Raw genomic sequence first — 12,661 nt, forward strand, 5'->3', positions numbered from 1 at the left:
AAAAAAAAAAAAAAAAAAAAAAAAAAAAAAAACCATTAGAACAGTTATTCTCCTGACAGTCACACTCACACCATATCTGTTTCGTCTCCAAAGAGGAAATCAACATGGTATTTAAAAAACAAAACAAAACAAAAATACATTCAAATCTCTCCATGACACTTCCTTATTTAAAATCCTTCTATAGCTTCCAATTGCTTTTTATAAAAAGCCCAAAATCCTAAACACAGCCCCCAAGGCCCTGCAAGATAAGGTTCCTCCTACCCATCTAGCCCCACTTTGCCAAACTCCAAGAATATAAGACTTTCAAATCCTCAAACAAATCAAGTTCCTGCCCTCCTCAGGGCCTTTGGACACACTCTTCTCCTGCCTCCAACACTCTCCTTTCACATCCTTATCTGGCTAACTTCTGCACACCCCAAGTTAAATGTCACCTCCCTGACTTCTACACCCCATGCCAAAGCTAAATTAAGTCCCTTTCTAAATTCTCAGAACACTTGGTACTTTCTCAATTATTTCCCCATTCAGGTGACTATTAGTTTAATGTCTGGTGTTTCAATGGTCTATGAGCTCCACAAAAGAAGTGATTATGACTTTCTTGGGCACCCAAGGTTAAGGAATGTTTGATACATTAATAATAGCAGTTCTTCCTGGACACTCACTACGTCCAGGCACTCTTCAAGCAGTTAAACACAGCAACTCATTTAGTCCTCACAACACATCCTGAGGTAGGTATATTACAATATCTATTTTACAGACGAAAAAAACGGTAACAGAAAGATGTCAGATCATTTGCACAGGGTCACACAGTAAGTAATGGAGCTGGAATCTGACCCATCGGATGCGTATTTTTAACTACTGCCCTCTGTTCCTCCACATATTGACACTCAAATATCTGATGAAGGAATGAGTGGATAAATCAAAGAACTGGATATGGAAATGGAACCAACCTCATTCTTGGCTCCCACTGCTATCACCAAGTCTAAAACAAAGGCTTGCCTTACAGCTAGAGGACCCCAAGAGTTTCTTAGCAGGTTCCCTAACTTCTCTTCTCCAGGAACTATTAGAACAGTTATTCTCGCTACAGTTCTTCCTAAATACTTTCCTCATCCTGTTATTCTGCAATGATCCCTGTGACCTATGAAGTTAACTACAACCTCCTTTACTTGGCTTTTATGCTCCACCCTAGCAATGACCTCTTCTATCATCAGGCCTGTTGATTCTATTTTATTTATTCCCTCATTCCAACGCCCACTACACATACTCATATTTAAATACATGACTATGCTCTTACGCTTGCTGTTCTCTCTCCAGTTTTCTTCTCACTCCAAATCAAATCCACTCACCCTTCAAGACTCTGCTCAAGTATCCCAATAAGGCATTGCAAAGTCATGTAACCAATTCTTTTCCAAACTCATGTTTCACTCAAAGTTAGCACCATTTAGTTTAGCACTTTTTTTTTTTCTTTTTGAGATGGAGTCTCATTCTGTCGCCCAGGCTGGAGTGCAGTGGCGCGATCTTGGCTCACTGCAACCTCTGCCTCCCGGGTTCAAGCAATTCTCCTGTGTCAACCTCCCAAGTAGCTGGAACTACAGGCACACCACCACTAAGCCCGGCTAATTTTTGTATTTTCAGTAGAGACGGGGTTTCACAATATTGGTTAGGCTGGTCTTAAACTCCTGAACTCAGGTGATCCACCCTCCTCAGCCTCCCAAAGTGCTGAGATTACAAGAGTGAGCTACCACGCCCAGCCTAGTTAGGGCACTTTCATTCTCTAAGCTCTTTGAAGACCTGACTCACACTTCTTTTTCAAACCTGCAAAATTTCTAATACAATTGTTCCTTGGTATCCACAGGGGATTAGTTCCAGGCTCATGGACATCAAAATCTGCAGACATTCAATTCCCTTTTATAAAACAGAGCAGTGTTTGCATATCATCTATGCACATAGCAAATCTTCCTGTATACTTTAAATCACCTCTTGATTACTTATAATATCTAATACAATGTAAGTACTATGTAAATAGTTACACTATGCTGTATTTTTGTATTTTTTTTATTCTTGTATTGCTATTTTTAATTGGTTTTTTCCCCAAATATCTTCAATCTGCAGTTGGTTGTATCTGCGGACGTGGAAGCCAAAGATGCAGAACCTGCAGGTATGGGACCCACAAACAGGGAGGGCCAAAAGTACACACAGGAAGAACTCAACATTTACCAGCTTACTGATAAACTAAAAGGATGGAGTAATTATCCTAAGATCCTAGGTTGTGTCCCATCCATAAGAAGCTAAAATTTCAGGCTCAAAAATACATATATTTTGGGAATAAGTCACAGGAAGTAACGGTGAGGAAGACCTTTACTGGGAAAAACAGTGAACAGGAAGAGAGTGAAAGTTGAGAACTAGAGTAACTTATAAACAGAAGCAACCAAACATTCCTCCAGTAAGGTCATTCCTCAGCCGGGTCAGCTTTAGATCTAAGTAACAGAAGAATTCTCTCAACAATCTCTTCTCTTCTGACAGTACTATGAGAGAATTAAGACTCTCCGAATAAAACAGACTCACAGGAGACTTGAAGGATGGTAAGGAAATTTACCCTATCTTGAAAATAAGATTTCCCAAATCCACAAGACTATTTTCAGGCAAATCTCCTTGTCTTTCTAACTCAAATTAACTCAAAGGTTATACGGGATTCAACTTCTATGGTGATTAAGGGAAGGAAAAACAAAACACAAAAAGTAAGAATTCTGAAAAGTGTAATAAAGCAGAAGGATGGACCCAGGTCCATGGTCATTCCCTTCATCCTACCCAGTGCCCACCCACAGGTAAAGTCATCGCCACTAACCTGATCTGCATCTGCATGAACTCCAGGAGACTGAGCAGATGGCACCTCCTGCTGGACTGCAGCCACTGCCCCATTAGGCATCAGGATGAGTTGGGAAGCTAGAGGCACATTCCGACCCAGAGTTCGGTTTACCTGCAATAGGTTTCCCAGCTGTGGCTGGCAAGGAGAGGAAGACGAAGAGCAAAGAGGACAAGAGGGAAAGAAGAGACAGAAGAGATGGAAAGGAAGGACCACAAGACAAAATAAACAGAAGATATTAAACAGCTGAGCCCTGCCTGTTCCACACCAACCCAGGAGCCTCATACTCTCCACATGTGATGAACCATCCAGAAGAAAACCTAGAATGCACAGAAAACTACAGATTGATGTCAAAGAGTCAGACGTCGAAGAAATAGAGAAAATTAGGATTTTAGAACAAGTACTTATATATATCGCTCAGTAGGCTGGGCGATAACACAGAATTTGTATACTTGTGCCAAAGGTTTAAAGGTCGACTATATCTAACACTAATTTAGTCAAATGTTAAGCCAGTATTTTCTAGCATAATATCTTAATTTAATCTACAGGCTACCTGTGAACAGAGAGCATCACTTCTAGGTTAAGTAAAGTATGGGAAGTAGGTCCCAGCTTCTCTCAAGACATCAGGGTAACCATGGTTTTAAAAAATGGCTTTTGGCCGGGAGCACTGGCTCACGCCTGTAATCCTACCACTTTGGGAGGCCGAGGCAGGCGGATCTCCTGAGGTCAGGAGTTCCAGACCAGCCTGGCCAACATGGCGAAACCCCATCTCTACTAAAAATACAAAAATTAACCAGGTGTAGTGGCGCGTGCCTGTAATCCCAGCTACCTGGGAGGCTGAGGCAGGAGAATCACTGGAACTCGGGAGGCAGAGGCTGCAGTGAGCCGAGATTGTGCCACTGCACTCCAGCCTAGGTGACACAGTGAGATTCTGTCTCAAAACAAACAAACAAAAAAAAAAAATAAAACCAGCTTTCACTCAACTATTTGCCAGGGCCAGACAATCATGCCCCTGGGGCAATGGTGGCTGCATCTGTGGCTTACCCGTAGATACATCTGGGCCTGCGACTGGTTGAGGGGTGGGGAGGTGGTGTTCCCCAGTAGCACAGATTGGGTCAAGGTGGTAGCACTGGGAGAGCTCACACTCTGGGATCGGCTGATGAGCTGGGCGGCCGATGTGGTGGCCAGATTGATCTGTGTGGTATAGAAAGGAACCAGGACTAAGGATTTGGGAGAAGTAAAAGGAAATGTACATGACTGACAAAATCAGAGTTACACAGTGAAGAACAGAGTATTTCACTTTCATGGAGCCGGGGGAAATGAATAATGTCTTCCTATCCAAAACTGTCATCCTGGTTACTTTAGGGTATTACCGAACTGAAAAAAAACCAACAGTCTCTAACCACTAGTGTTAACAGTTGAGAAGACAAAAGATTGAAACAGAACAGATTTTACTTCTCATTGAAGAGTTCAGGGATTAGTCCCTTTCTTTTGTTATTTCCTCTTCTTCCCCAGAATTTTCTTTTCTTTCTTCCTTAGACTTCCTCTTTAGAGACTCCAATATAGATTAATGTTGGTTACTTTCCCCTGTACTACTATTCTCTACTTAAGAGCAGTAACTATCCACTGACAGCTCAATACACACTCTCAGATCAGCGGCACAAAGTAATTTAACCCAGGGACAAAGACCCAGGTAGAGACGCCTCTCAGTGGGAGAGGCAGTACTCACCGAGGCCTGGGTGGTGGTAGTCTGCTGCTGTGTAGTGCTGGTGTTTGGGGAGCTGGCCTGCCGACTGGCAGCAATTGTGGCCTGTTAAAGGGGAAGGGAAACAAGAAGTAGCAAAGACAGTGAAGGAAAAAGCTCTCAGTCTTCTAGTAATAAATCACAAGCACAAAACATAGAGATTTGACTTTATAAACAGGGAGATTCCACTTTAGGGTAAAGAAAAGTATATTCACTAGCCCGATAATCCTCACATTACCACATATGCTAACCAGTTAGTCCCACATAACCCTCCTGGGGCAGAGAGGCAACTTGCCCTCCAGTTCCCACTCTCTTTTAGGTGGAAAAAGATGTGTTTTTTTTGGTTTTTTTTTTTTTTTTTTTAAGAAGGAGTCTCGCCTCTTTCACCCAGGCTGGAGTGCAGTGGCATGATCTCGGCTCACTGCAACCTCCGCCTGCCAGGTTCAAGTGATTCTCCTGCCTCAGCCTCCAGAGTAGCTAGGATTACAGGCGCACACCACCACGCCCAGCTAATTTTTGTATTTTTAGTAGAGGGGGTTTTACCATATTGACCAGGCTGGTCTTGAACTCTTGACTGCAAGTGATCCACCTGCCTCAGCCTCCCAGAGTGCTGGGATTACAGGCGTGAGCCACCGTGGCCAGCCGGAAAAAGATCTTTTGGTCAGGTCATATCATGAGTCAATGCAAGTCTAGTCCAGAGGTATCGCATATAAATACAATGTGAACCACATATATAATTTTCTACTATGCAAATTTTTAAAAAGTGAAACAGGAAGTTAACTTTCATAATTTATTTTATTTAGCCCAATATAAATATCACTTCACACGCAATTAATATTTTTTAATTACTGATATTTTACCTTTTTTGTACTAAGTAGTCTAACTCTAAAATCTTATAGGACGTCTCCATTTAGACTAGCCACATTTCAAGCACTCAATAGCGATATGTGGCTAGTGACTATGATATTAGACAGTGTAGGTCTAGATTATAGACAGCGCAGGTCTAGAACATAGCCACTCTACACCTAAAAAGTGATTTTATAGTTCTTACTGCAACCCCAGAAGCTAAGATGCATCCATCCTCCCCCAGGAGACAGGAGGCAGAAGAGGCTGCCTGCAGCCTGGCTTAGTATAGGATGCAATATGCCCAAAAAATCTCCCCTACCCACCTGTAGTGCCTGTCCCCTCCCTCTCGGGCCAGCTGGCTGCTGACCTCTCACCTGCTGGACAGCAGCCAGGCTATGCAGCTGGGCATTACTGAGTTGCTGCTGGAGCATGAACTGGTGGAAATACTGAGCTGCATTGGGCTGCCGCTGCAGTGCCTGCAGAGCCTAGGAAAAGACAGAGAGGATAAAATATTTAGAATGGACTCCTAGCTCCTATTCTATGTAAATCACTATATTTGTGTGGCCATGGGAAGGACAGAAACCAGAGGAGATGGGAGTTTGGGCTAAATCTTCAACAGCTATTTTCCTTTTTTTTTTTTTGAGACAGAGTTTCGCTGGTTGCCCAGGGCTGGAGTGCAACAGCGCAATCTACCGCAACCACCGCAACCTCCGCCTCCCAGGTTCAAGTGATTCTCCTGCCTCAGCCTCCCAAGTAGCTGGGATTACAGGCATGCGCCACCGTGCCCAGCTTATTTTGGATTTTTAGTAGAGACAGAGTTTTTCCATGTGGGGTCAAGCTGGTCTCGAACTCCTGACCTCAGGTGATCCGCCTGCCTCAGCCTCCCAAAGTGCTGAGATTATAGGCATGAGCCACCACGCCCAGCCTTTTCCTTCATTTTTTTTAGAGCAAGGTCAACTTGCTCTATCACCCAGGATGGAGCGCAGTGGCGTGATCATAGTCTACTGTAACCTCAAACTCCTAGTTCAAACAATCCTCCTGACTGCCTCAGCCTCCCAAGTAGCTAGGACTACAGGTATGCACCGCCATGTCTAGCTAATTTTTTTTATTTTTAGAGATGGGGTGTTGCTATGTTACCCAGGCTGGTCTTGAACTCCTGGCCTCAAGAGATCCTTCTGAGCCAGGCGCAGTGGCTCATGCCTGTAATCCCAGCACTTTGGGAGGCCTAGGAGGGCGGATCACCTGAGGTCAAGAGTTTCAAGACCAGCCTGGCCAACATGGTGAAAACTCCGCCTCTACTAAAAATACAAAAAATTAGCTGAGCATGGTGGCGGGCGACTGTAATCCCAACTACTAGGGAGGCTGAGGCAGAAGAATCGCTTGAACCTGGGAGGCGGAGGTTGTAATGAGCTGAGATCGCGCCATTGCACTCCGGCCTGGGCAACAAGAGCAAAACTCCACCTCAAAAAAAAAAAAAAAATCCTTCTGCCTCTGCCTCAGTAAGTCTATATGGTCCTTTAAAAACTGGAAGAAACAATCACAGTCATGCACCACATAACCACTATTTGGTCAATGGCAGACCACATATACAAGAGCTATACTATATAACCTAGCAATAGGCTATACTATATAACCTAGGTGTATAGTAGGCTATATAATCTGGGTTTGTGTACGTGCACTCTATGACAGTCACACAATTACAAAATTGCCTAACAATACATTTCTCAGAACATATTCCTGTCATTAAGTGACGCATGACTGTAATTCTATGGTTTATTCTCCATAGAATGTAAGAAAAGCAAAGCAGTGCAATTTACACAAACTTATTTCTCCAATTGGGAGCTGGAAATACATGCCATAGCAAAGACTAGACAGGGTGAAAATAAACAAGATGCCGATTAATGTAAAGAAAACAAGAAAAAAAGCTGGGCATGGTGGCATGTGCCTATAGTCCCAGCTAGTCAGGAGGATAAAATGAGAGAACTGGGAGTCTGAGGCTGCGGTGAGCCCTGATCGCACCACTGCACTCCAACTTAGGCAGCAGAGCTAGACTCTGTCTCAAGAAAAAAAAAAAGAAAGAAAGAAAAGGAGAAAATGTAAAGGTATATTTTAGATAGAGAGTAAAGGTTATAGAGCCCTAATGGGTTGGAAATAATGAAAAAATAAATAGGGGCTTCTAAAAGATTCCATCTGGTAAAATTTTCAACGAATTCAACCAATTGGCATTTTTACATATTTACAGTATGCTAATACAGATTTATAAAATGAACAGTAGTTTGGTTTTAGTGCTAACTGGACTTTACTGAATTCTTATTCTTCAATAATTGGAACTATTTTTATGATATGCATAGTTATTCTAGTAACCAAAATATTTACTAAAAGACCTCATTCCCTAACAGAATTAACACAAACATGGAATTTGCCGTTTGTTTAAAAATAAATCTCTAAAGAGTTCCATGATACTTCTAATACTCAAGGGGATTTACAAGAATGGCCAAAGATTAAAAACCTGGCAATCCAGGATGAGAAAGGGTTAGTTAGAATCTAGCTAGATGGACTGAATGTTGTTTTTTAAATCCTTATTTGAAAGACCGGATTTCACTGTTTGCTTGCCCAAACCTTGTAAACTCCTAAGATTCTCAGGGCTGGAAGACAGCTTAGTCATCATTTAACCCAACTCTCCCCAGTTTGTTGAAAAAGAACTGAGCACAATTATTTTCCAGCATCACTGCCTACCACAAGCCAAGACTCACAGACCACGGCCCCTCAGAGCTGAGCCTCACCTGCACTGCTTGTCGCTCATACAGTGACATTTGAGCTATCTGGGGCCGAGAGCTGCCCCCTGAGCTGGAACTCCCATTGGTGGAGTTGGAGTTCTGCTCGCTCTCAGTCTCCATGATAGCGGTCCAGGGTCCCCGAGGCTGGTGCTCTGACTCAAGACCTAGATGGAAGCAGTAAAAGGTTAAAACTTATATCTTGATCCCAAGCTGTTATCTCATGTTATTATTCAAGAACACAAGAAATCCCTAAGTATCTGAGAATCTTCCTCCTCTTCCATAAGCCATGATTTCTCATCTTAAAACTCCCAAATCTTCAGTACACTCTTGCAACCATGTCTTCCCAATATTACCATCTTTTGAAGCTATGCAGTCTCAAAAGAAACAGCCTTTACATATTCCCTCATGGATGTCACTAAGTAAAATGGCCAGAATGTGAGATGGCACCTTACAATACCAAAGCTACCTTACATTCCCATAGCATTTTTTAACAGTTTAAAATCTACCCACTTAAAACTTTTGGCTGTCTCATTTTCGTCTCCATCTGCATCGCATTATCATCCAAATGAGTCACCATATACTGGAGAGCCACTGGTTGCCTCCTTTCACTGGGCTAGGCACTTCACCTATACTCTCTCTCTCATAGTAGTGCTGTTAACACTGTTATCCTTATTTTACAATTTAAGAAATAAGGTTTTCTGCGATTAAAGAAGTTGCCCTAGTAAGTATCAAGTCTTTAGACTAACACATGCTTCTTCAAACCAAACTCTGATTAAGGCAGTGTCATTCACTATGATAGTGAGTACTCGTTATCCTCATTCTATGGGGGAGGACCTTAAGATACAGACACATTTAGTGGGTCATGAAAGGTCATAATACTAGGAGGCAGAAGAGCTCACCTACAGCCCACATAGCCCAAATAGCTGCCTGGTTCCAGCTCCAGCTACTAATAACACCTCAGGCATGTCGCTTTTCCTCCTTATACCTGTTTCCTCACTGCAAAGACGGCTTCATACTGAATGTAATATATCATTTTAAGACATGACTCCGGGGTATGCAACATAGAAATACACACAATGAAAATCTTCAAGAAAGTAAGATGCAACTTTGTAGTCTACTAACGTCAGAATTTACCCACTGGGGACTACACTTAAATTTGCAAAAAGACACATATGAAAACATTGCTAAGAACCAAGCAAAGAGACAGGAGATGAGAAGAAGAAATATTCTTCCAAAGCAGCACTAAATGACAATAAGGTTTTTACTCATTCTTTTTGTTTTTCTCTTTTGTTAAGCTTCACACTATTTTCTCTACTTCTGAGGCACTGGGCCAATATCAGGTCACCAAAATATTATTTGGCTTAGGAATATAAACATCAAACCAGAATTTCTGCTAAGTGTTGTCAACAGTTTTATTAGGGTGAATGGATTGGTCATAGCGATTGCATCCAAAACAAACAAACAAGCAAAGTAAATAAAATCAAACTGCTTGGCCTTGGCAATAAAGCTGAGGATATTTCTTATTATCTCATTCCCAGTACCATCCGATCACACCATTATCCCACCCCCAAATCTTTAGTTTCATTTAGGACTAGCAAATGTCACTGCAAACATGTATATAACCCAAAAAGTACATAGGAAAAATCACATCAGCTTCAACTAGTCTACCTTCTCCCCACATCTTTTGCCAAAATATCAAAGCACTAAACAGATACAGACCCATGAATCCTCATTATCAGCATGTGAAGAAAAAAAGTGGGTAAGGATTAGAGGCAGCACGGCACAGTTTTATAGATTACTGGATTTAGTTCACTGGACTCAGAGACTTGAGACCCCTTTGCTAGGTATAGAGACCATAATTCCTACGTTCACATGTGAAAATACTCACAAACTGTATCACCCCTCGTCTCCCCAAAACTGAATTCTTATTAACAATTTTATTTTGATTGTGAACTAGAAATAAAAATGTAAAGGGACCAACTTAAAAGTCTCAATAAAATCGAGGGAAATTGCCACCAAAACCAGGATTCCTGGATCCCAGGCACATAAATGTATTCATTTGTGATCAACACTATGACTACAAGATTAAATACAAAAAATGGAGACAAGCAGTTTCGGCAGCACCAGGAATTAAAATTTTCAAAATTAAACTGGAAGAGAGTGAGAAGCTGATCCACAGATGTCCCCAAAGTAGCTAAGCCACGGTCATCCTAAAAGGTAGCATGTGGGGTATACATGGGGTTGGGTAGGCGCACAGACCTACCGAAGGGAGCTAGAAAGGGACACTGAAGTGGACTTAGTATTGGGTCGAGAGTTGGAGAAAGTCAGTATCCCTAAGCACGAAACTCTTATCATGTAGAAAGGATGGGACATAGGAAGGGGGACGGGAGAAGGGGGTGGTTCAGGGAAGACTGTGCCAAAGACATGGTAATAATCAAGAGAACAGGGAGAGTAGACGCCCAGGGGTCCTGGTTCTATATAGAACCTTGATGAAAATGATGTTTCAAAGAGAAATCAAATACACCTGGGGAAGGGGGTGGATCCAGTGGTGCGCCCAGAGTGAACTGACCCAAGTGAGCAGGGACATGTGCATACAGATAGCAGGGAGACAGGCAGAAGTCAACGAACTGGAGGTTGAAGAACCCAGCGGACCACGAAAGCAGGGAGATAACTAGACAGCATGCTCGGCTGGAAGGACCAAAGTCAGAGAAGGAAAAATGAATAAGAAAATGAGCAGTCAGAGGCAGCTAGGGTGACGGACAGACAGCATGAAGCGCAGCAGAATGAATAGCCAGAAGACTCGGACAGGCAGAGCCGAAGGACCGCAGAGCTCAGCGCCAGAGGTAGGCAGGGAAAGCAACTGGGGGAGGTACCTGGGGCGTTACACAGATGGAGGTGGCTGAGGAAACATCCCCGCGCAGCCAAGCCCCCAAAGGTCCTGCCCCTCCCCGGCCCTCGGTCGCCCGGTTACCTTCTCGCCTGGCTCTGCACCCAAGTCCTCCCCGGGGGCGTCCACCTCATGTGCCGGGGTCCCCAGTCGCCAGGCTGGGCTGGGGGCTCGCTCGGCCTCCGCGGCGGGCTCCCCTCGCCTCCTCCCCTTCCTGGAGGGGCGGGGGCGCCGAGGGCGGGGTGGGAGGCGCCCGGCGCGGCCGCGGCTCCCCGCCCCTCCCGCCGCTCCGGGTGCGGGCCCGGCAGCGGCTCAGCCAGGCCTCCGGGGCTCGCTCCGGGCCTGTCACTTCCTGCCCGGCCGAGGAGGTGGGGGCCGCAGGCCGGGGGCTGCGGGCCGGGCTGGAGGAGGGGGCTGCGGGGAGGTGCTTCCGGGGCAGCCGGACCCCTCCCCCGTCCCTCCGCCTCCCCTCGGCGCCCTCCGCCCCCTCCCGCCCGCGAGTCCCTCGTTTCCTGCCGGCGCCCGTTGCCATGGCGACGCAGCTCCCGGGCCTCTGCGCTCCAGGCCCCGGGGTTTTTTCCTCTCTCGCTCTCTTTCTCCTCTTTTTTACCCCCTTCTTTCTCTCCGAGTTCTGCTCGCCGGTTGGAGGGAGAACACTAACAAAGTGCTGGCCTCTAGTGGGGAACGCGCTTCTCGGAGAGGAGAGGGAGATGGGAGAAGGGAGGGAAGTGACGTGAGAAGGGGAGAAAGAAGGTATTTTCTGGAGCTGCTGGGAATAAGGGATAGAAAGAAAGGATCAAAGGGACCAAGAGGCAGAGAAGGAGAAACAGCAAAGCTACGACCCCTAGAGAAACGATAGACTGGGAAAGGAAATGAGGCAAAGGAAAGGAGAGAAAAGGCCAGAAAAACTTTGAGAATGAGAGAAAGGAGGGAGAAGGTTGATTGTTTAATCCCTCACCTCAACTCCAAGAAGGCGGGAACGAATGCTGCAGAAACAGCTAACCCATTAGGAGTTGGCTTCATTTTCAAAGCAGCAACCTAATATAACTTCCTTTGGATAGCACTTAAGTTTGTCATTTCAGAGATTTGTGTGTGCTTCGATTTAAATATGTATATGAGTTCGAATGACAAAAACGGGAAAAGGCCAGAGTATAGAGATGTAGAACAATAGGGCTGTTTCTGGGAACACTAAACATTTGATCGGGGAGCCTTTGTCATTGCATTTATGGTACCAACCTACCGGTTTTTAATTATTCGCTCATCGTTCAGCATTCAATAAATATTTGTAGAGCGCCTACTATGTGCTAAATCATGGAAGCTTGGATTGCATCAGTGCACAAAACAAAGATAACTGCCTTACTGCCTTCATTAACCTTTACAGAAGGGTCTGGGGGATGCCTCGTGGATTAACAACTGGGACTGATGCTTTTTCTCTTGCTCTCTCAGTCTTCCTAACCTCTATCCTAGACAGTTATTTTCTCTGTCAATCCACTCTTCTTTCTCTCCTTTAAAAGCCCATGCATGGTTTGTTTATAGAGAAAAAAACA

At 44.3% G+C, this 12,661-nt stretch overlaps 1 protein-coding gene across 3 annotated transcripts in view; it reads right to left on the reverse strand.

Moving 5' to 3' along the window:
- PHC1 (polyhomeotic homolog 1) overlaps positions 1–11,474 on the reverse strand; it is a 27,280-nt gene extending 15,806 nt beyond the window's left edge. The window contains exons 1-7 of one of the 3 annotated variants that reach the window (XM_025403290.1): positions 11,199–11,473; positions 9,947–9,955; positions 8,234–8,391; positions 5,825–5,935; positions 4,590–4,670; positions 3,905–4,054; positions 2,843–2,998 (exon numbers count right to left, since the gene is read on the reverse strand). In XM_025403290.1, coding sequence (XP_025259075.1) covers positions 2,843–2,998; positions 3,905–4,054; positions 4,590–4,670; positions 5,825–5,935; positions 8,234–8,391; positions 9,947–9,950 — 660 coding nt within the window. In that variant the 5' untranslated portion in view covers positions 9,951–9,955; positions 11,199–11,473. Of the gene's footprint in view, positions 1–2,842; positions 2,999–3,904; positions 4,055–4,589; positions 4,671–5,824; positions 5,936–8,233; positions 8,392–9,946; positions 9,956–11,198 lie in introns of all 3 variants that reach the window. The other 2 variants (XM_025403291.1, XM_025403292.1) reach the window with 2 other exon arrangements.
- Positions 11,475–12,661: the final 1,187 nt, after the last annotated feature.

The sequence above is a fragment of the Theropithecus gelada genome, chromosome 11 (assembly GCF_003255815.1).
Source record: "Theropithecus gelada isolate Dixy chromosome 11, Tgel_1.0, whole genome shotgun sequence".
Classification (NCBI taxonomy): Eukaryota; Metazoa; Chordata; class Mammalia; order Primates; family Cercopithecidae; genus Theropithecus; species Theropithecus gelada.